Source organism: Ictidomys tridecemlineatus, chromosome X, assembly GCF_052094955.1.
Source record: "Ictidomys tridecemlineatus isolate mIctTri1 chromosome X, mIctTri1.hap1, whole genome shotgun sequence".
Classification (NCBI taxonomy): domain Eukaryota; kingdom Metazoa; phylum Chordata; class Mammalia; order Rodentia; family Sciuridae; genus Ictidomys; species Ictidomys tridecemlineatus.
Window position 1 is genome coordinate 30,226,919 of NC_135493.1, and position 24,570 is coordinate 30,251,488.

The 24,570-nt window shown below is 42.7% G+C and overlaps 1 protein-coding gene across 6 annotated transcripts in view; it reads left to right on the top strand.

Annotated features, from left to right (window-relative positions):
• Septin6 (septin 6) overlaps positions 1–24,570 on the top strand; it is a 72,319-nt gene that overhangs the window by 23,822 nt on the left and 23,927 nt on the right. For all 6 annotated transcript variants that reach the window (XM_078034327.1, XM_078034328.1, XM_005319369.5 and 3 more), the window contains exons 3-5: positions 34–229; positions 14,397–14,583; positions 17,658–17,819. In XM_078034327.1, coding sequence (XP_077890453.1) covers positions 34–229; positions 14,397–14,583; positions 17,658–17,819 — 545 coding nt within the window. The remainder of the gene's footprint in view (positions 1–33; positions 230–14,396; positions 14,584–17,657; positions 17,820–24,570) is intronic.

The window sequence follows — 24,570 nt, forward strand, 5'->3', positions numbered from 1 at the left end:
GAATGGACCCTAATTTATTCTTTCAATTTTCAGGAGAGACAGGTTTGGGCAAGTCCACCCTCATGGATACCCTGTTCAATACCAAGTTTGAGGGGGAGCCAGCCACCCACACGCAGCCTGGTGTCCAGCTCCGGTCCAATACCTACGACCTCCAAGAGAGCAACGTGGGGCTGAAGCTCACAATTGTTAGCACAGTAGGCTTTGGGGACCAGATCAACAAGGAAGACAGGTAAGGAAGGCAGTGAGTGGGGTGGGAAGGTTGGTGGGGGTGAGGCACAAGGAGGAACTTTCCATGGGTGTCTTGGAGAAAGCATACATGCTGGGGCCCAGCCTCTTTCAGAATGGAGTGGGCAGATGGCAGGCCCCTCACAAGCACTGTCCCTGCCCACGGTCCTTATCTATAGTAACTGTTCCACTCCATATGCTTTGCCAAAGGAAGAATGTTTTCTCAGTGTATGGGGTGGAGGTCTCGATGCCATTTAGCAAACATTTATGGAGCTCCTACCTTGTGCCAGGTACTGCTGTGCTCTGACAATCTGAAAAGGAATAACTTTGTCTCTGCCCTTGAGGTGCACATGGGCAAGACCGGTTTTAAGCAAATAATTTCCATGCAGAATGGTATGTTCTGTAAAGGACAGGGTACAGAGAGGTAAAGGACAAGTTTCAGTGAGACCACAAAGGTGAGAACAGTTCCATGTGGGAAGGTCAGGCAACAGAGCATGTGCTCCCTCTTCTGTCTCTTGAAGGAGAAACTGCTTTGCCAGACAAGCAAGGAATGGGGGAGAAGGGCATTCCAGGCCGAGGTAACTTTGTGCAAAGGTAAAGTGATGCAGAGGATTCTTATATATTCTAGGGAACTGCAGCTTGCTCTGTTTGGCTAGACAGAGGCAAAGTAACTGTGAAGCTGATGAAGCTTAAGCTTCAGAGCCCTCACATCACAGGCCCCTTCCAAGGCCCTGTGACTAATTTTTACTTATAGGGTTGTATTATTATTCTTGGAGGGCCCTTTAAATTGTGTAAACATAGGGCCCTTCAAACCCTGGGTCTGCCCTTGGGCTACCAGTTTGGAATGAACTAGAGAAAAATAGGGGAAATGAGCCTGAAGAAGAAAGTGGGTGCCAGATCCCAAAGGGAGTTATAGAAAGTACAAATGTGGTGCCATGGAAAGATTTTTTTAAAGTATATTTTTATTTGTAGATGTACACAATACCTTTTATTTATTTTTATGTGGGGCTGAGGATTGAGCCCAGTGCCTCACATGTGCTAAGCAAGCGCTCTGCCACTGAGCTGCAGCCACAGCCCCTGTTGCAAGCTTTTAAGAAGTAGATTGAGCTGGGTGTGGTGGCACACACTAGTAATCCTAGTGGCTCAGAAGGATCATGAGTTCAAAGTCAGCCTTAGCAACAGCAAGGAGCTAAGCAACTCAGTGAGACCCTGTCTCTAAATAAAATACAAAATAGGGCTGGGGATGTGGCTCAGTGGTCCAGTGGTTAAGTGCCCCTGGGTTTATTCCCCAGTACCAAAAAAAAAAAAAAAAAAAGAGAGAAGTAGAATGATGTAGTCTGATTGGCCTTTGAAACAAGTCCCTTGGGATAATATGAAGAAATATTAGGGGATTGTTGTACCAATGAGTTTGAGGCAAAGGGGAAATAGTTGCTGAGGTAGGGAACAGGAGAAAGATTTGATAAACATTGAATAGATAAAATTAAAGGAACTTGATAGAACTTTGATGTGGGGTTGTGAAGGGAAAAAGAAGAATTTAGAATGAGGCCTGAATTTCTGGCTTTGGAGACTAGATAAATGGTGGTGGTATTCATAAGATAGAAAAGATTAGAGAGCCAGGTTTTAAGATAATTAGCTATATATTCAGTTTAGACATGTTCAGTTTGACCTTTCTGTGGAATATCCAGATACATTATAGCCTTCAGTGTTAAGCAGTATACAGAGTTGGAGGTCCAAAGAGAGTCTAGGCTGGAAATATAGATTTGGCTTATCAGGGTGTATGTGTTACGTTCCAACAGTGGACATGTGTAAGATTGCCCAGGAATCAGAGTGGAGCTAGAAGGATGCTGGGCTAAGAGTTTCAGTTTTTACAGATAAAGGAGGGGGCAAAACAGGAGAGGTAGGAGGAGAGCTGGGTGAGAATGAATGATTCCAGAATGTGTGTGACTGAGGGGTGGGGTGACACTTAGTGATGAGGGCTAGGGTCTGGTAGAGGGTGTGGGTTGGGCACCATCTGGTTTTAACCAGATCTCAGAAAAGATAATTTATCATTTTGAGTAGTATCTGCTCATCTTTTGAGGATTCTCTTGCTTCTTAGGTGAACTGTATCTTAAATTCTCCTGTTTCTTCCTTAAAGCTACAACAGCCATACTCCTGTCCTTACACCGAATAAATAGACATAGCTTCTTAAAACTTGGAGTGAATTCTGTTTTGCATTTAAAATTCTAAAAGAAGGACACATCTGTTTTTTACAGGCTTGTTTATTGTGCTAATCTTGAGAATAAATTAGACCCAGAGGGAAAGGGGATATTTGGGTCACAATCTTGAGTGCTTAATCTCAGGGCAGATTTTTCAGGAACTCCTTAATTAAACTCCTTCCTTCCTTCCTTCCTTCCTTCCTTCCTTCCTTCCTTCCTTCCTTCCTTCCTTCCTTCTTTTTTTTGGGAGGGGGTTAGGGATGCTCAGCTACTGAGCTACATACTCAGCCCATTTTATTTTTTTTTATTTTGAGACAGGTCCTCATTAAGTTGCTGAGGCTAGCCTTAGACTTGTAATCCTCCTGCCTCAGCCTTCTGAGTTGCTGTGATTACAGTCATGCACAATGTCACCCAGCTCAATTAAATTTCTTACAGTTCTTTCAGTTACATGTGTATCTAACAGTGGACAATGCTTTAATAATGATGGCTTAAAAGGGCTGAATGGATACTGCTCCTTAGAGGCTAATATCCTTTCATTATATTTTTTAAAAAATTCTTATTTTCCCTGATTATAAATATGATTCATACTCATAAAAATCAAACTAAACAAAATCAAATATGTAGAAATGAAAAGCTTCCCTGAATTTGGGGAAGCAAGGTGGGAAGAGTTACAGGGATTTTTAATAAAAAGCAGTGTTTTGTACATGCCTCCAGGACCATTTTAGCACAGATATGTCAGTGCAGCTGCATTGAAACAGTGCATCAGAATGTCCTGCTTTATCCAGGTACATGCTTAAGATGGGAAGAGCAGCAACTAAGACTGGATCCTTGGAAAGCTACCATTTAAAGAATGCTGGAACCACACACAGTGGTGCACGCCTGTAATTCCAGCTACTCTGGAGGTTGAGGCAGGAAGATCCCAAGTCTGAATTGTGGCAATTTGGCAAGACCCTATCTCCAAATAAAAGAATCAGTAGTAGAGAGCCTCTGGGTTTAATCCCCAGTACCCCCCACCCCCAAAATGGTGGAGACTGCAAAGATAGGCTGAAGATGGGGTACCTAGGAACTTACTAGGCTTTGCTGTCAGACACACCTGGGTTCAAATCCCCTATTGTCATATTACCCAAGGACCTGGAGCAAGGTACTTAAATTTATAGTCTCAGTTTTCAAATCACCTGTAAAGTGGGGATGATGATGATAATAATCCTTACCTTAAGAGGGCTATGATGAAGCATGCTTGACATGTATGGCATAAAAAATACTTAAACAGTGCCTGACTCTGAGTAACTACCTAAGAACACAGGTATTGTTAAGATCATGATTTTTTTTTTTTTTTTGGTAGTACTGGGGATTGATTCCAGAGGTGCTTTACTACTAAGCTACATCCTCAGCCCTTTATTTATTTATTTATTTTATAATTTTTTTTTAGAGAGAGAGAGAATTTTTTAATATTTATTTTTTTAGTTTTCAGCGGACACAACATCTTTGTATGTGGTGCTGAGGATCGAACCCAGGCCACACACATGCCAGGCGAGCGCGCTACTGCTTGAGCCACATCCCTAGCCCCCCCCTTTTTGTTTTTTATTTGGAGATAAGGTCTTCCTAAGTTGCTGAAGCTGGCTTCAAACTTGTGATCCTCCTCTCAGCCTCCCAAGTTGCTGGGATTATAGGTGTGCGCTACTGTACTCAGTTCTGACCATGGTTTTTATTGATAGAGGAATGGAGGGGGGTATTATGTAGCATATGGGAGAGAATTATTAACCAGGAAAATAAGAACCAAAGAGTTTTCTTATTTTGATAATATGAAAATTTTGGCAATATGAAGGTCATTAGTACATGTAGCAGTAATAATTCCAGGGGAATTGTAGGTATAAGCTAGATTTCCATGATTGCTGAGTGAAAGTGAAGTAAGGATATGAAGACATCAGGATAGCAAAAAGAAGAATAGAACAAAAAATTGAGTCCAAGATCAGATCCATATTTACATGGAAATTTAGTATATGTAAGTAAGCAGGCAAAGAATGGACTATTCAAAAAAATGATGCTGGGAAAACAGGCCATCTGTTTAGAAAAAAACAAAATGGGACCCTCTCACACAAACACTACCCACAAAAATAGATTCCTGTTGGACTAAAAACAAATTCTAAAAATGTAGGGAGAAAAAAAAGTAAGGAAAAAATGTCAGAGAATATTTTTATAACTTTGAGGGTAGAGAATCTTTTCCAGGCATGATACAAAACCCAAAAGTCATAGAAGAAAAGACAAATGTAAATTCATTTTAAAAATACTTTTCGTTATTTTTTAATTATTATTATTTTTTTAGTACTGGGGATTGAGCCCAGGGACTTTTAAACACTGAGCCCCATCCTCAGTTCTTTTTATTTTTATTTTGAGACAAGGTCTCACTAAGTTGCTTAGGGCCTTGCTACCTGAGGCTGATCTGAGTTCCTTCTGCCTCAGCCTCCTGAGCTGCTGGGATTATACTCAGGGAATCACACATGCTAGGCAAGTGCTTTACCAGTGAACCACATCCCCTGCCTAGTACTTTTATATATCATAAATAAAATTAAAAACAAGCTAGAGATGGGGAAAAATATTTACAACCCACATAATAACACAAATAATTTTTCTAAAATGTAAAAGGAACTTCTACAATTCAATGAGAAACAAACTATTAATTGACAAAGGGAAATACAAATGACCAATCAACATGTAAAATAATGCTCATTCAATTTCCCCAGTGATTTAGGGAAATGCAAAATAAAACAATGACATTTTTTATCCATCAGATTTGCAAAAATAAAAGATGGCATAACATCCCCTAACAAAAAGTAATTTCATTCATGTTTGTGGGAGTATAAATTGATGCAGAATTTTTGGAGGGCAAATTTGGCAGTATGTATTAAAATTAAAAATGTGAATAATTTATGACCCAACAGTTCCACTTTTAAGTGTACAGAAGAACAATTGCACATGTTCATTAGAAGCATACAAAAAGGATGTTCACTGCAGCATTGGTGACCAGGTTTAAAGAAAACTTAAAAGATTATAATTTCCATCAATAGTGCAATTAAATGAACTTGTCAACTTTTTTTGTAGTAGGGGTTGAACTCAGGGGCACTCAACCACAGAGCCACAACCTCAGCCTTATTTTGTAATTTATTTAGAGACAACATCTCTAAGAGTTGCTTAGCGCCTCCCTGTTGCTGAGTCTGGCTTTGAACTCGGGGATCCTCCTGCCTGAGACTCCCTAGTCTCTGGGATTATAGGCATGTATCACCACACCCAACCAAACTATGAGATTGTATTTGGCAGTTTAAAAGAATGAGGTAGATCCTATGTACTCACATGGGTAGAGCTCCAGGTCAAACAACCCACACATCTCTCTCTTTTTTTTTTTTTTTTTAAGATACTGGGGATTGAACTCAGGGGCACTGGACCACTGAGCCACATCCCCAGCCCTTTTTTGTAATTTATTATGAGACAGGGTCTCACTGAGTTGCTTAGGGCCTTGCTAAATTGCTGAGGCTGGCTTTGAACTCACAATCATCCTGCCTCAGCCTTCCAAGCCTCTGGGATTACAGGCATGTGCCACTGCGCCCAGCTCTTTCTTTTTCTTTCTTTTTTTTTTTTGTACCAGTGATTGAACCCAGATGTTCTTAACCACTGAGCCACATCCCTAGCCATTTTGATTTTTATTTGAGACAGGATCTCACTAAATTTCTTAGGGCCTTGCTAAATTGCTGAGGCTGGTTTTGAACTCGTGATTCTCCTGGCTTAGCCTCCTGAGCTGCTGGGATTACAGTTGTGCACCACTGCACCTAGTTACATCTCTCTTTTTCTGTATTTAAATGCATAGAAAAGGTCTGGAAGGATAATCAACAGACTGAAAACAGTGATTACTCTGAGGCAGGGAGAACATATACATGTATCGCTTGCATAATTAAAAATAAATTAAAAAGAATGAAGTTTTCCAAAAGGAAGCAGATAAAGTGGGTGTAGACTGTTCATTTAAAAAGCTTGTCTGAGCTGGAAAAAAAGAGGACATAAGGCAGTGTGTAGGAGACAGGAAGGTGAGGGGTGACTCCTGAGAGTGGAAGAGATGATGAGGGCTTAAGCAGGAACAGAAACTTTGAGGATTTGAGGGAAAACATCCACAAGACTTAGTAACCAAGTTGGTGTAGATGATCTAGTTCAGTTTATCAATTACTAAATGTTTGCTACCTGCCAGATATACTATAAGATGCCAGGTATACTGTAAGGTGCCAGAGATGGGAAGAAATAAGGCAGTCTGTAATCAAGGAGCTTGAGGCTCAGTGGAAGGGATAAATATGCATAATGTGGTTTGTATAGTAACAAAGGAAATGTGGAAGGCGACTGTGGGAAGAGAAAGGGCAGCAACTGGTCAAGCCTGGTGGTGGGATTATTTGGTGTAGGTGGCTGGGAGGAGAGAGCAGGTGATCAGGAAAGGCTGAGTTAAGTCTTAAAGTCTTGCAGGATGAGTACAGATAACCAACTGGCATACATTGGGTATTTGGTACATATTTGTTGAGTGGATGAATGAACGAAATATACATTGGTGGGGGAAAAAAAGAGAATACCAAAGATAATACCAAAGGTATTAGCTGGGCGCACACCTGTAATCGTGAGTTCAAAGCCAGCCTTAGTAATTTAGCAAGGCCCTAAGCAACTCAGTGAGACCCTGTCTCATAATAAAATACAAAATAGGGCTGGGGATGTGGCTCAGTGGTTGAGTGCCTCTGAGCTCAACACCTGGTACCAAAACAAACAAACAAACAAAAAAACCCTAAAACAAAAATACTCTCCAAACTGAGAATATCCATTGACTGTGTTAACTAGCATGCTGCTGTGGATAGAAAACACTCTACAATGTCTCGAAGGGTGAATGAGACATTTCAAAAAAATTAAGTTGGTTTTTCTTTCAGGAAATTTCCACTAAATATTTATTAAGTACCTATTGTATGCCAGACAGACCCTGTGCTAGGTGCAGAAGACAAACTTGATGACATGGGGGAGGAATTGGAGAGGCTCTGGATAAATTGCAGATTCTGATCCTTTGGGTCTGGGTTGAGGCCCCGTGAGTCTACATTTCTAACCAGCTCTCCATTGACGTGGGTGTTGCTAGCCCAAAGATCATGTTCTGAGTGGCAAAGGTATAGACAATTTTTTTTGAATCATGGTATAGGAGTTTCATAAGGCTCAGTGGAGTCGGTCTGGAAAAGGAGTCCAGTGCAGATAGCAGAATAGGGATGTATGTAGAGGAAAGAACAAAAGCATGCAAGAGTGGGGAGAGGGTAAATTGGCTGTTGTCACTTTTGGCACTGTTCCAGTAGATCAGACCATGTGGTCTCTTGGCTTTCATGCCTAAGATGGTTGTGTCGGAGTACAGTGTCTGTGACCAGGCCATCAGGGGCGACTTTGGTAGTTGTGTCTGCAGAGGACATGGGCATAAGGGAGAAGGAAGAGATTAATATTCCATGTCTAGGAAATATGATAGGAAGATGGTAATGATTGAGGCCATGGGAATAAGTAAGACTACCCAGGGACATTGTGCATATAATAATATGTAGGAGGACAGCAGAAGATAAAAATCTCAGACAGGCCAAGAATTTAGCCAAGGCAAGTGAGAAAGAATAGTTATAGATGTAAGAAGAGGCAATGATATCAGTGAAGTTGAGGGACAGTATTTTAAGAAAAAACATTTAAGAAGGATCGATATTACCAAGAAAGAGACAGGAGGATTGTGAGTTCAAAGCCAGCCTTAGTAACTTAGCAAGCCCCTAAGCAACTCAGTGAGACCCTGTCTCATAATAAAATACAAAATAGGGCAAGAAAGGTGACAATTGAAAAATATTGATGAGCTGGGGATGTGACTCAAGCGGTAGCATGCTCACCTGGCATGTATGCGGCCCGGGTTCGATCCTCAGCACCACATACAAACAAAGATGTTGTGTCCACCAAAAACTAAAAAAAAGTTAAAATTCTAAAAAAAGAAGAAAGAAAGAAAAATATTGAGAGGTAACTTGAAAGGAGGAAAAGTTTGAGAGCTGGGTGTGGTGGCACACACCTGTAATCTCAGTGGCTCCAGAGGCTGAGGCAGGAGGATTTCAAGTTCAAAGCCAGCCTCAGCAACAGCAAGGCACTAAGCAACTCTGTGAGACCCTGTCTCAAAATAAAATACAAAAAAGGGCTGGGGATGTGGTTCAGTGGTTAAACACTCCTGGGTTCAATCCCTAGTTACCCTCCACCCAAAGAGGAGGAAAAGTTTGTTTTGGCTCATGGTTTCAGAAATTTCCATCTGTTAGTTTTGTTGCTTTGGGGCCTGTGGTGAGGCAGAACATCACAGCCCAAAGTGCATGGTGGAGAAAAGCTGATTACCTCATGGTGGCCAGGAAGCAAAGAGAGAGAGGAAGGGATTCCCAACATCCCCTTCAAGGGCACACTCCCATGACCTAACTTCCTTCCCCTAAGCCCCACTGCCTACTGGTTTCATTATGTCCCCAAAGTGTCACAGGCTGGCACTCATACCTTTAGCAAAAGGGCCTTTGGGGTCATTTAAGAATCAAACAGCCAGGTGTGGTGGCGCATGCCTATAATCCCAGCAGCTCTCAAGGCTGAGGCAGGAGGATATCAAGTTCAAACCCAGCCTCAGCAAAAGGGAGGTTCTAAGCAACTCAGCGAGACCCTGGTCTCTATAAATAAAATACAAAATAGGGCTGGGGATGTGGCTCAGGGGTCGAGTGCCCTTGAGTTCAATCCTTGGTACCCCCCTCCAAAAAATAGAAAAAGAAAAAGATTCAAACCATAACAAATGGAATATTTAGGCAGACAACTGAAAAGATTTAAACAAATGGTAGTTCTATAGGTAGCCAATTTCAAAATAAACAATCCAGAAAGCTTTAGACTTATAAATCAACAATAACCACTTAGAAAGCATTATGGAACAGAAGACCCTATTCACAGAGAAAAAAATTCCTTACTATACCCTACCCACAAGACCATACATAATGTGGCTCCTGCCACCTTTCTTGGCTTTATCTCCTACTATTCTTTTCTGCTGTTGTCAGGTGAATTTCACATAACAAAATTAACGATTCAAGTGAACAATCCATTGCCATTTAATGCATTGACAACCATCATCACTATGTATTGTGCAGCCACCAGCTCTATCTAGTTCCAAAACCTTTTCCCGCACCCTGAAAGGAAACTCATTAATCAGTAATTCCCCATCCCCATCTGCCTCAGCCCCTGCTAACTACTATTCGATTTCCTGTCTTTATGAAATTGACTAGTCTAGGTGCCTCATACAAGTGGAGTCTTACAGTATTTGTCCTTGTGTCTGGTTATTTCATTTAGCATAATGTCTCTAAGGTTCATCCATGTGATAGCATTATTAGATTTTTTTGTATGGCTGATGATGACCTGTTATGTGAATAGTTATATGAGAGAGCCATGGAGAGATCCAGAAGAAGAGCATTCCAAGTAGAGGGAATAACAAATGTCATCTTTATAGCTCAAGTATCATATCCTCAGAGGAGTCTTCCTTGGTCACTGTATTTATTTATTTATAAATATTTTTGGTTGTAGATGGACACAATACCTTTATTTTATTTATTATTTTTTAAATATTTTTTTTAGTTGTTAATGGACTTTATTGTCTTTATTTTTATGTGGTGCTGAGGATAAAACCCAGTGCCTCACATGTGCTAGGTGAGCACGCTACCACTGAGCCACAACCCCAGCCCCACCTTTATTTTATTATACTTATTTTTTTTATGCGGTGCTGAGGATCAAACCCAGTGCCTCACAGTGTACTCACTCTACTGCTGAGACACAACCCCAGCCCTGGTCACTGTATTTAAAATAGCCAAACCTCCAGTTGTTTTTTATTTCAATAACAGATTTTAGTATGTTCGTAGAGCATTTCACTATCTGAAATGAATAAGAAGTATTGTCTAGATCAGAGGCTTTTTTTGTACCCTTGGTCCTTTTAGTACTCTGGTATGGCCTTTGGGCTCATTCTCAAACTAACAATTTTAAATTCTTAAAGTATATCAGTTGTACTGAACAAACAGTTACCAAACTATATTGAAATGATGATTTAGTAATCCATGTGTTTCTTTATTAATTTATGAAATAATATCTATATACAGCCTTATTGGTTATCAGAATTGAGGAGTTGTGATGAATATAAATGCTATCTTAAGGTACTTGCAACCACTGGAATAGGAATTATAAACAGTGATTTCTATTGATTATGAAATCACAGATACTGCAAAATATTACTGCAGATTGTTACCTACATTTAGTTAGACATTAGTGATAAGATGTATTTTCTTTTTTATATTTATTTATTTATTTAGTTGTAGTTAGACACAATACCTTTATTTTATCTATTTATATGTGGTGCTGAGGATTGAACTGAGGGCCCTGCACATGCTAGGTGAGTGCTCTACTGCTGAGCCACAACCCCAGCCCATAAAATGTGTTTTTCTTCCTATCCAAGTTCATGGATCCTCTGAATTCTAGCCATAGACCCTTGGAGGCTGGGGGACCCCAGGTTAAGAACTCATTTTTTTTTTTTTTTGGTACCAGGGATTGAACGCAGGAGCACTGAACCACTGAGCCACATCCTCAGCCCTATTTTGTATTTTATTTAGAGACAGGATCTCTCACTGAGTTGCTTAGAGTCTCACTTTTTGATGAGGCTGGTTTTGAACTCATTATCCTCCTGCCTCAGCCTCCCCAGCCTCTGGGATCACAAGCGTGAGCCACCACACCTATTAGAACTCATGTTTTATAAGGGAAAATATGGAGAGTAGTGATGGGGAGAGGCAGAGTCTGTTGGAGCTGAGTTTTGTTGGAGGTGGAAGAGATCATAGATCAGGAAATAAAGAGCTAGAAGAAAGATGCTCTCTCTGTTCATCCATGAAACTTGAGTGTGGGATATGTAGAAATGTCCATTTGAGAAGGATATGAGAAAAGTGTCATCTTTGAAAGACTGTCAGCTACCACTTAGAGGAAGGAAGTAGTTGATGAGGAGTTTGCCTATGGGAATAAGGATTTTGTTAATCATGGCAGTGAGCACAGGGAAGCATGGGGCAGAGATGACCACCTTGGGAAGATGAGCCACTGGGGGTGGGTTTGAGGGAGTGCAGAGCAGTTGGTGGAATTCTTACTATATTCCAGATAGCAGGCTAGACATTGAGGATGCAAAGATAATTAAGACAAAGATGAATCACCCATGTAAGATTCTTTTAAACCAAATCCTGGTGATTGATTGGTTGGTTGGGCTGGTCTGATCCATGTACCTTTCCATAATCTGAGAGCCAGAAGCAATGGTTGTAAGATGGGCACAGGATATCACTAGAGATTCATGGGGGGAAAAGCTAAAAAAAAAATCCTACTCTTTTTCTTTCCTCTGTTTCCTTTTGTGAAGGAAAAGATGCTGTAAAAAAAAGAAAGAATTAAAAAAAGGTTATATAATCGAGAAAAAGATGAAGCAGTGCCATGATCAGATAATTCAGACCAGCCAATCATCTAAAAATGAGATAAGCCTAGGGAATGCATCCTTCACCCTCACTTGAAATTCTCCTGGAATCTTCTAAAGATCTCTGCTGCCAAGAGATCCTTTGATGCTATTACCCTTCAGAATTGTGTTGGCTCAGAGGGATCAAAGGAAGAAAGCAAAGACTATATTTTTAGATTTTTTTCTTTACAGCTTCAGAGATACCCTGCACCTGTATCTCTTCTCTATTTGTAGCTCTCAGAACCTAGGATTCTGTGATTCTTTTTTAAACACTGTTTTCCCCTTCTCTACTAGGGGGCTCTTTCAAAAAGGCTTAGGTTAGAGGCTGCTGCAGGTGGGAGGCATTGGTTGGACCCAGCTCCTCCTCTGATCATGTTCCCTTCTGGCAATGGTATCTGCAAACTTCCTGCCCTGGGCCCAGGGAATGTACCTCTTCTTCCCTGAAGGGAAGCAGCCCCTCAGAGAAAGAGGCAGTGTCCAAACAGGGGAGTTGAGAAGATGGGCATGGCTGAAACTATGCTGACCTAAATAGAGCAGAAAGAGGCTATTGGGATGGCAGGGATGGCCAGGGCAGGGCTTGGGGCAGGGAGAGAGGGAAGCTTCCAAGGAAGCTCGGGGCGGGTACCAATGGAGGGCTAACTATTGTTTAAGAACCCATGATGAGCCTGTAATCCCAGCTACTCTGGAAGCTGAGGATTGCAAGTTCGAGGCCAGCCTGAAAATTTTAACGAGACCCTGTCTCAAAATTTAAAAAGGAACTGGGGATGCAGCTCAGTAGTAGAGCACTTGCCTAGCATGCACAATGCCCTGGGTTCAATCCTGAGTAGAGGAGGGGGATCTTGATGAGACATAGTGGTCACCTAGAGGTGCTGTGCATGGAGAATCAATGAGCTGGGCCATGCATAGACGGTGTGTGCATATGGGGGGGTGTCTCTTTACTAAATTTTGTCTGAATACTTAGATTCATGTGTGTGGTATTGAACCCAGGGCCTGGCACATGCTAGGCAAGTGCTCTACACTGAGCTTCACCCCCAGCCCTGAATACTTAAATTTAAAAATCTCAACTTTGGAGGAATTGAAAACTGGATCTGGGAGCTGAGTGGGATATTCCATTTAACCTAGCAAAAATGAGCAAAAATCCCACAATGTTCTGACAGAATTTCCCAGCAGGGGATGGAGGAGAAGCCTTGTGGATTCAGCTCTCACAATAGACACAGAGAGGGGAGACGCAGGAAGCAGACATGGGCCCAGCATGGAGGAAAAGCAACCCACTCATGGAATCCACCAATGGGTTCCCATTGCCTCAGGACCACGGAAGAGAGAGGAAGTGTCCTGCACAGACCCTGCCCTTCATGAGGACACAGATGAGTTGAAAGAACAGAAATCCTTGTGAAGTAATGGCAAGCAATCCAGTACCATTGTTTTTTCTTTTTTTCTTTTTGCATATGGGGATTGAACTCAGATGCACTTGACCACTGAGCCACATCCCAACCCTATTTTGTATTTTATTTAGAGACAGCATCTCACTGAGTTGCTTAGCACCTCATTGTTGCTGAGGCTGGTGTTGAACTGGTGATCCTTCTGCCTCAGCCTCTTGAGCTGCTGGGATTACAGACGTGCGCCACCGCACCTGGCAGTACCATGGTTTTATAAAGCTATTGGGTCACAGAAGGGGTTTCTAGTATAAATGGGGAAGTCTATAGGACAGAGATAGGCATTAAACTGAGCCCTGAGGTGTAGGATGGGAGGATTGGGATGAGGAGAGAGAAACAAACCTTCTAGAGTGAAGGTGTACAGGTGGGCATAAACTGAGCTTATGCAGGGACCAAGAAGGTGGCCAGGCTGACAGGATTGGAAGCCCACTGAAGAGAGATGGAGAAATCCAACTAGATGAGGGAGAGTCAGATTACAGAGTTCTTTTACATTTCTAAAAGAGATAGTGTCTGTTTTAGTCAGCTTTTTTGCTGCTGTGACTAAAAGATCTGACCAGAACAAATGTAGAGGAGGAAAAGTTTACAGAGGGTTTCAGAAGTCTCCATACAAGAGGGCTGGCTCCATTCCTGGGGCTCTAGGTGAGGCAGAACATCATAGCAGAAGAGTGAGTGGAGGGAAGCGGCTCACGTGATCATCAGCAAGCAGAGGGAGAGAAAGACTCCACTCTCCAGATACAAAATATATACCCCATAGTCATGCCCCCAATGAACCTCTTCCTCCAGCCACACCCCACCTGCTTCCAGTTACCACTCAGTTGATCCCATTAGGGATTAATTCACTGATTAGGTTAAGGCTATAACCCAATCATTTCTCCTCCAAACCTTCTTGCATTATCTCACACATGAGCTTTTAGGGGATACCTCACATCCAAACCGTAACAGTGTCAAATCCAAGTTTTTGAAGGGGTCTAGCTATTTCCTTGCTCTCTCTAGCTACAAGCCTATCGTGGAATTCATTGATGCGCAGTTTGAGGCCTACCTGCAGGAGGAGCTGAAGATCCGGAGAGTGCTGCACACCTACCACGACTCCCGAATCCACGCCTGCTTGTACTTCATCGCCCCCACAGGTCATTCTCTGAAGTCTCTGGACCTAGTGACAATGAAGAAGCTGGACAGTAAGGTATGGAGGCAGGTGGAAAGACTCACTCATATCCATCTCTTTATGCAGTAGATGTTGAATTCCAGGAGAGGTTTTATGGAATCATTATCCTCTCCCTTGTTCTCTGTTCCTCCATAAAATGATGTTACCAGCCTAACTCCTATGTCAAATGCTTTGTCATCCGGGTTCCCATCACCAGGGTCCAGTTTGTCCTGAGCTGTCTTTCTGCCCTAATCCCCCTTGGAAATCAGGATCAATGCAATGAAAATGGCTCTCCAGGTCCAGAGGCAAAGGCTTTGGCCATGAAACAGTGTTTTTTCATTGTCCCAGAATTAACCAGCTTATGTTTGAATTAAATATGTAAATTTGATTTGAAAGGTAATATTGTAATAGCAGACTTTATTTTCAGTGCTGGGGAATCAAACCCAGGGTGCATGCTAGGCAAGTATGTTACCACTGAGCTACATCTCAGCCTCCCGCCCTTTTTTTTTATTTTGAGGCAGGTTCTTGCTACATTGCCGAGGCTGGCTTGGAACTTTTTTTTTTTTTTTTTTTTTTTTAAGAGAGAGTGAGAGAGGGGAGAGAGAGAGAGAGAGAGAGAGAGAGAGAGAGAGATTTTTTAATATTTATCTTTTAGTTCTCGGCGGACACAACATCTTTGTTGGTATGTGGTGCTGAGGATCGAACCCGGGCCGCACGCATGCCAGGCGAGCACACTACCGCTTGAGCCACATCCCCAGCCCCTGGCTTGGAACTTTTGATCTCTCTGCCTTAGCCTCCTGAGTTGCTGGTATTAGATATGTACCACCACGCCTGGCCTGTCATCCCATTTCATAGAAGAGGCTCAGAGTTCAAGTGACTTACCTGTTGTCATATAGCTAGCTACTGGAAGAGTCTACATTTGAATCCAGATCTGTGGTACTGTTTTATATTGCCTTTGTGCCTAGAAAGATGGCCATGGCGGGGCTGGGGTTGTAGCTCAGTGGTAGAGTGCTTTGCTAGCATGTATGTGGCCCTGGGTTTGATTCCCAGCACCACATAAAACTAAATAAACAAAGGTATTGTGTCCATCTACAACTAAAAATATAGTAAGAAAGAAAGATGGCCATCCCTTTTTTTCTTATCTTTTTCAGGCATTCATTTCTTTTTTCTTTTCTTTTTTGTGGGGGGGAGGGCACCAGGGATTGAATTCAGAGGTGCTTAACCACTGAACCACATCCCCAGCCCATTTTTATATTTTATTTTGAGACAGGGTTTCACTAAGTTGCCTAGGGCTTTGCTAAGTTGCTGAAACTGGCTTTGAACTTGTGATCCTCCTGCGTGAGCCTCCTGAGCTGCTGGGAATACAGGTGTATGACACCACATCTGGCTTCAGGCATGCTAGGTTTTTTCCTAATATTTAGTGTGTGCCAGATACTATGATGAGTTTTTTATGTGTATTATTTTATCTTTCTGATAATCTAGCATGGTGGGTACTACTTATTCCCATTTTAGAAATGAGAAAACTGAGGCATAGAGGCAGCAAGTAGCTTACTCAAAGTCAGACAACTTGTAATTGGATTTTGACCTCGCTCTCTGTCTCTAAAGTATTTTATTTTACCAAAATCTAATTTACATATAGTCTTTTGGTAGCATATGTACTAAAAAAACTGAATTTCAGCTATAATCAGAATAGGAGCAATTTTTTTTCATTTTTCCTAGCAATGAGCTCACTGCTCATGAATAATAGGCTGCTCTGGAAATGTCACCATGCCGGGTATGCCCCTGTGTAGGGCAGCAGTGAACCATGTGGCTGGCAGCCTGGTAGGTGGGCTGCATTAAGTAAGCAGTTTCTGACATATGTTTATAGTGTTCTGATGGGGACTTGGCAAAAAGTGACAAGGCCGATGCTCTGTCTGCTGTTCCACCTTGGCAAGGGCTTTGACACCCTTCTTCCATCAGAAACTTCAAAGAAGGTGCCTCCATGATCCAATCTTTCTTTGGCCCAGCATCTGAAGCTCTGTGTGGTACTAACCTTCTGAGTTACTCCTAAGCCAAAGTGCAAAGGAGGCAGGATTTCTCTTCCATATCATATCTAGAACTCCCAGATTCCCTATTTAGAGCCCAGGCTCTGAGCAGTACTCATGCTGCCCCACTGGTATCTGCTGGCAGGAATGACTGCACTCTTTTTTTTTTTTTTTTTTTTTTTTGTACCAGGAATTGAACCCAGGGGCACTTAACCACTGAACCACATTCTGGCCCTTTTCATTTTTTATTTTGAGACAAAGTCTCGCTAAGTTGCTTAGGGTCTCGTTAAGTTGCTGAGGCTGGCTTTGGGCTCCTGCCAGTAAGAGAGCCAGGTGTGCAACCTCACCGAGCACTGCCCTTGCCTCCCTTACCTGCCATCTTCCATGTGGTTCCCATTTGGGTCCATAGCTGGCTGGGGCTAACCTAGTCTGGATGAATTGGGACAATTTACCATTAGCAAGGTGTGATCATTCCCCCCCCTTTGTCAATCATAGAGTCTCAACTGTCATCTTTCCAATTATCCCAGCAGTGACCTTGATACCAAGATATCCCAGAGCTCAACTTGGACCTGAGCTGGTTGACTTTTATGGACTTGGGAATAAGGCCAAACTTGGATTTGAATCCCAGTTCTGCTATCTACCTCTCTGTGACTTTGGACAGGTCACTTAACCTCTATGCTTCAATTTCTCACTGGTAAAATAGTCATAATAATACCCCTTAGGGGGTTATTGTCAGTATGAATTGTCTTAATCCATGTAAACACTTAGTTCAGTCTCCAGCACATAGTAAATATTCATTATTGTTTAATATGTTGTTTTTTAAAAAAATATATATTTAGTTGTCAATGGACCTTTATTTTATTTATTTATTTTTATGTGGTGCTGAGGTTGAACTCAGCGCCCCACACATGCTAGGCAAGCACTCTACCATTGAGCCCCAGCCCAGCACAGTATATTGTTATATGGCTACAGCAGTGGCTTGTCCTGGACCAATGGGTGATCTGCTCTCTCTGGCAGCTGGTAGAAGGTCATGTGGCTATCAGTTGGCAATTACCAACAACGATTCTACTTTGTTTCTTCTTTCCCTAGGTGAACATCATCCCCATCATTGCCAAATCAGATGCCATTTCTAAGAGCGAGCTAACAAAGTTCAAAATCAAAATCACCAGTGAACTTGTCAGCAACGGGGTCCAGATCTATCAATTCCCCACAGATGATGAATCGGTGGCGGAGATCAACGGAACCATGAATGTGAGTTGGATCTCAAGGGTTTAACTTTCTTTTGTGCTCTATTATTATTACTTTACAAAATAACAGAAAAAAATAACAGTGAAGTACCCTCACTAGCCATCTTAGTATAGTTAACCCTTGATGACCTGAGTCTCAGATATTTATGAGAAAATCCAGAAACGAGTCAGCTTCTTTCTCCTAGTGGTGGCTGCTGCAAAACCTCAGAGATTCAGTGATTAACAGCCAGTCTGAGAGAAAGGAAAAGGCTGACTCCGGGTGGAGCATGGAGCGTGGAGCAGGGAATTCAGACCTCTTAGCTCATCTTCACGATGCCACTCTGGTCTAGGCCAGGCAGCCCCTGTGAGACTGCAGGAAATGCAGTCTTTTTTTTTTTTTTGAGAATTTTTAATATTTATTTTTTAGTTCTCGGCAGACACAACATCTTTGTTGGTATATGGTGCTGAGGATCGAACCTGGGCCGCACGCATGCCAGGCGAGCACGCTACCGCTTGAGCCACATCCCCAGCCCAGGAAATGCAGTCTTTGCAGTCTTTGTCTCTGACCAAGACAAACAATGCAGGAAAAAAAAAGCTGAAAAAGTTAACTAGCTTCAGAGACTCAGGGATAATCTGTACTCAGATAATCAAGCCTTCTGTCCTGGGAAGAAGAATGATATATAGCCTCCAATTTTGCTGGTGACTAGGAAGATGTTATTTTTAAGTATCGGGGTTATGCTTTGCTTTATTAAGTGTGAATGAATAATAAAAAAAAAAAGATCTGTCCTCTTTTCTCTCCTCCCCCACTTCCCCCTACGAGAGGAATGAGTAATAAAGGCAGAGAGTCAAACAGCTCCTCATGCTTCTTTACAATGTGTTGATGCTGTTGCTGTGAAAGCTTCAATGTTGTGATTTTAAGAAGACAGCTAATAGCTTTCCAAAAGCCTCTGCTTTGGGAACAGATTTCTTTTTCTCTATTGAGAGGCATCAGTTTTTCCTAATGACATAATGCCTGGGGATAGCCAAATTCAGGAAAACCTTGTAATAAAAACCATTTTTAGAAAACTTTCCTGCTGCCACTGCCCTCTAAGTTATCATTACAGCATCAGCTGCACCTCCTATGAATTGGCCAACAAATTAGCATAGCAGGGCTGCGAGTCATTGTCTCGCCTGACTTCCTGTCCATCAGTGTACCCGAGATAGGTTTGTTATGAGAAGTCCCTCATCATCTTTGACAAATGTGGCTCAAGGATAAGGCTGTGTGGATTGCGGTAGGTGGAGCTATGTCCTCTGTGACCTGATGTGGGCATGGAAAAAATTGAAAAGATTAGTGCTTGTCCTCGCAAGCAGTCAGGGCGTTTTGATGGAAAGTAGGTTCTGTTACGATGAGAAAACCTGAATGGGTGGCTAGCCTGCAGAAAAATAGGAGCCTGGAGAGAAGTATTATCTCGGTGTCATTGGTGCTGGTATCTGGAAGCATGTAGTCACCTCAGGACAACGGCTCCCATGGGTGTCTTCCAAATTCTGATTGATTCTCTAAGTCACCAAGGAGCCTTCAGACTTATGGTTTGCTTTGCTGAGAACAAATAGGGCCTATAATTTCTCACCAATCTCAAGGTATCACACAAAACCATGTCTAACTACATTATAGGTTAGTGGATTAGGAATGACAATCCTCCTGGGACCTAAAGCTCAGCCCTGACCCTCTGCTTGAGCCTAGGGCAGGTTCAACCTCAAGGTTGGAAAATTCCTATGCTATGAAGCAGCAGTTCTAAATCAGGCTTTTTTTTTTTTTTTTTTTTTTTTTTTTTGGTGATGCTGTGGATGGAGCCAGGGCCTTGTGCATACTAGGCAAACACTCTACCACTGAGCTACTCCCTCAGCCCTCAACCAAGCTTTTATGGCTGTGAATAGGTTATGGGTCCCCTGGTATTCATAACAGCCTAGTGTTAGCCAGTGTTTCACTCTGAAAAACGAATTTGAGTAGATTCAGGGTTGTTCCTATAACAACTGCTCATCATTCACCCCCTGGCATTCCACCATGCTTTTTTGAGTGGGAAAGAGAAGGGTTGCTTCTCGCTAGTATGCCTGGAATGGGCATGCCCCTGGGAGGGGTCTACATGGGACTCCCTATGCTGGGGTAGGGGAGAAACAGGAAGGAATCACCACTACAAAATACATACACTGGATTGCTTAGCCTGCCTGCCCCTGGAGCAACCATGTCAAAAGTCCCCAGAGTCTTTGGACAAGCCATTTGTGTTTGAAGCTACATCATCGCAGTCCTGGGCTTGGCATTTGAATTCTGGGTTTCACTCCAGCCCCACAGTCTCAGCCACCACAGCCAATTCTCCTGGGGAGTGAGTGGATTGGAAGAAATGGAGGAAACCTCTTCTTTAAGTGGAGAATATCTTACAGCTGTTCTGTTGCTTACCACTGGGGATTTTATTGGCTCCCCCTTGCCTTTTTGGTGGCCCTAGAAAGCCTTATTTCAGATTGAGAGGGCAAAAAAAGGGAGAGAGAGATCTCATTGCATGCTACTTTCAACCTGTGCTCTGATCTCCCTCAAGGTTCGATACTTTCATATCAAAAATTGCTGTAGGGCTGAGAGTATAGCTCAGTTGGTAGAGTGCTTGCCTTGCATGTATAAGGCCCTGAGTTCAATCCCCAGCACTGCCAAAAAAATTGCTGTAATGTTTAAACTTAATGTTCTTTGTTTTTTTTTTTTTTAAGAGAGAAAGAGAGGGGGGGAGAGTTTTTTGATTTTTTTTTTTTTTTTTTTTTTTTTAGTTTTTGGTGGACACAACATCTTTATTTTATTTTATTTTTTATGTGGTGCTGAGGTTCAACCCAGTGCCCCTCGCATGCCTTGCGAGCACGCTACCGCTTGAGCCACATCCCCAGCCCCAAATGTAATGTTCTTTGTTTTTAAAAAATATTTTTAATTGTAGATGAACACAATACCTTTATTTTATCTATCTATCTATCTATCTATCTATCTATCTATCTATCTATCTATCTATCTATCTATCTATCATGCTGAGGATCAAACCCAATGCATCACAGGTGCTAGGCAAGTGCTCTGCCGCTGAGCCCCAGCCCACTTAATGTCCTTTGAATGGCTCAAACCATGGCCAGGTACCAAGCAATGGGCCTAGTTTTGGAGCTAAATTCAGTTAATTGACCATTTGTGAGGTCTTAGGTTTGGTTTCTACAAAGGCATTTGACATTTAGCCCCAGCAAGAGCACATGACTGACCAATGGGGTCACAGGGAGATCTACAGGCACAAGCCCATCCCTTTTGAGACAGCGGTGGTATTTCCATTGTTTGCATGCACTTTTTCAGGAGTCATCAAGAGTTGACTTGAGAACAAATTAAGCAATGTTCTAGTTTAGCTGCCAGCTTGCAACGGGGGAAAGCATAACCAGCTACACATCAAGGAAACGCTGTCCATTCAGGGAGGAAGCCAGTTGAGATTATACAAAAGCCTGATGCTATTTCATGGGGCTAAAGAGAACATTCATTTATTCTTTCAAACGTAATGAATGTGGTGGAATTAGAATAAAATAAGTCATGCTAGGTGGATCATTAAACACTTTAAAATATACCAAAGGTAGCCATGTGACTATAGGGGCAGCACTGTGGTTTTATGGTGTCCCCTGAAAAACTTGTGTTGCCCATGTGATAGTTTTAAGAGATGGGTGACTCAGGAAATTGAAGTGGAAGGATTGCAAAGTTCAAGGCCAGCCTCAGCAATTTAGCAAGATCCAATCTCAATTTTTTTTTAAAAAAGGGAGTGGGGGCGTGGTTCAGTGGTAAAGTGTTTGCCTAGCATGCAAGAGGCCCTGGTTCAGTCCTTGGCACCAAAAAAAAAAAAAAATTCTTTTTAAAAGACTGTGTTAAAAGCTCAATATTAAAGCACCCCTAGGTTCAATCCTCAATACTGCATACTGCAGAAAAGAAGAAGAGGGAGATGTGGCCTTTAAGAAGTGATTAGCCTAGAGGGGCTGTTCCCTCATTAGTGTTCGATGTGGCATTCAGCTAGTGTATCCTTCGACTTTCTGCCATGTGAGGATACAACAATAAGGCCTTCATCAGACAACTAAACCAGCCAGTGCAAGTTTCTGCTCTTTATAAATTACCCAGTCTCAGGTATTTTGTTGTAGCAGCACAAAACAGACTAAGACAATGAATCTGGGAATAGTCTCCAAAGGGGAGGCTTTAGGCTATCTCTTGGAGCTCTGTGTTTGGGAGACCTGACAGCTGGGGGCACCTCATCAGAGGTCTGGTGACAGAGTTACACAGGCTCCTGAGCCTGTCTGTGAGTCAGCAGCATCATTGCCTTGCTGCTATTGGAGTCTCTTCCTGGGTCCACACAGAAAAACTGTTACCTGTCAGTCACCTGCAGGAACCCGGAAAAAAAAAAGGAGGATGAGGGCTGGGGCTGTGGCTCAGTGGTAGAGCGCCTGCCTCGCGTGTGTGAGGCACTGGGTTCGATCCTCAGCACCACATAAAAATAAAGATATTGTGTCCATCTACAACTAAAAAATATTTTTAAAAAGGAGGATGAGAAAGTTCAGCTACAGATTTGGGTCCCGTTGGTAGGATCTGGAGTTTGATTGGGGGATTTATCTTCTCCCCACCCTGCTTGACTCCGTTCTGGTTATCATAGCCATCTGTCTCTCAAGAGCAGCAGGGCAGAAAGTCACAGTCTGGTCCCCCATGATTTCCTGCCTGTCATGGTTAGCTGATTTCCAGCAGATGCTATGTAGCCAGGAGGCAGAGCACAGGCCACCCTGGGTGTTTGGGGGAGGCTGACAGCCAAAGTGTGGTGGCCTCACTGATTCCTGGGAAGACCTGGGCATGGGGGTTTGGGGCCTGGGTGACTTGTTTAACCTCTCTGTATCCCAGTTCCCACTGATCAAAAATTAAGTTTATAATGGTGACCCAGCATTCAGAAATTATCTCACATATACTTAATCAAAACAGTGTTTTAAAAAATACTTGGTTTTAGTTGTAGGTGTACACAGTATCTTTATTTTATTTACTTATTTATTTTTATGTAGTGCTGAGGATCGAACCAGTGCCTCACATGTGTGAGGCAAGCACTCTACCGCTGAGCCACAACCTCAGTCCCTCAAAAGAGTCTTTGATGCCAGTTGTAAAGGAGTTGGGGTGGTTGGGAGGCCTTGGAATTCAGTTTGGTGGAGGCTGTGTGTTTTTGAGCAGGCAGGGAGTTACAGGAATCAAACGACTGCAGTTTTGAGGAAGAGGGGAAATAATTGACCCTGTCATTCTGACTGACAATGTCTCTTGATTAAAAATAACAGGCTCAAGGGAAGGATGACATTTTCTATGCCTGTATTTTCTTCTTGGGTTGTTTCCTCCTTCCTTCTTGAGCCCAGAGAAGTGCCTCTCCTTTCACACATCTTCCTCCTCAATCACTTAGAGCTGAGAGCCCAGGATGAGGGACACAATGTGATTTCTCTTTCTCACCTCCTCCCTTGGTCTAGCCCTCTACAATCACTGCCCGCTGGCAACTTTGTCATGTTGTTGAAGCTCCTAACATTTCTGGATCCCTGAATAGGGGTGAACTGTGTCCAGCTGGTCCCCCTCCCCCATAAAGCCAGCTGGTACAGGTTGGAGATGCTCAGACCATTGGATAGCATTTTCAGGAATTCAGTGCTCCCCAAATGCCCCAGGTGTCTCATGCCCAATTACTCTGTTGCTACACTGTTTTCCTAATTAGTTTTTTTCCCCCAATACTGGGGATTGAACCCGAAGGCACTTAACCACTGAACCACATCCTCAGCCCTTTTTTATATTTTATTTAGAGACAGGGTCTCGCTGAGTTTCTTAGGGCCTCACTAAGTTTCTAAGGCTGGGTTTGAACTTGGCGATCATCCTGCCTCAGCCTCCAGAGCCACTGGGATTATAGGCGTGCACCACTGCACCCGTCCTCCTAAGTGGTTTTCCCAGTAATTTTTTTTTTTTTTTGAGAGAGAGAGAGAGAGAGAGAGAGAGAGAAAGAATGAATTTTAATATTTTTTTTTAGTTTTCGGCAGACACAGCATCTTTGTTTGTATGTAGTGCTAAGGATCGAACCCAGGCGAGCGCGCTACCGCTTGAGCCACATTCCCCAGCCCCTCCAGTAAAATTTTATGCACATCTTTTTTCTTTTTCTTTCTTTTTCTGGGCAGCATTGGGGATCAAACCCAGGGTCTTGTGTAACACCACTAGTCCATTCTTGCCTATCTTTTGTTGTGTTTTTTCCTTGATATCTTACATTATTGTTGCTGAAATATTTTCCACCACCAGCCCACATCCACCTTCCATATCCATGACTTCCTCTTTCCCTCTTTCCTGTGTCTCTATTTCAGGAACAGTCAGTGGAGTGGGAAGGGGCTGGGGAGTAGCTGAGATAGGCAGCTGAGAGAGGGACAGGGTGAGGGAAGAGCAGCTTCAACAGCTGGCTGAGCACCTTGGGGAATGTGTGGTTGTTGTGGAGCTGAGCTCTTAATGAGATCCCGTGTTTCCCTGCTTTGAAGAACATCCTCAGGGTCAAGAGCTAGAAAAGAGTGGAAATGAAGGATTGGCTATAAGATCAGCATGCAGATTAAACAATTGAGCAATAGATTGGTTGTGGGTTTCCCAGAATTGAACTGGCTCTTATAATCTGCCCTAGCACAACTAGTTTACCCCAGGTTTAGAGCTCTTACCTCATAAGTGGGAGCAAGCAGCAAGTAAACAAGGGGTAGGCTTTGAAGCTAGAGAGACC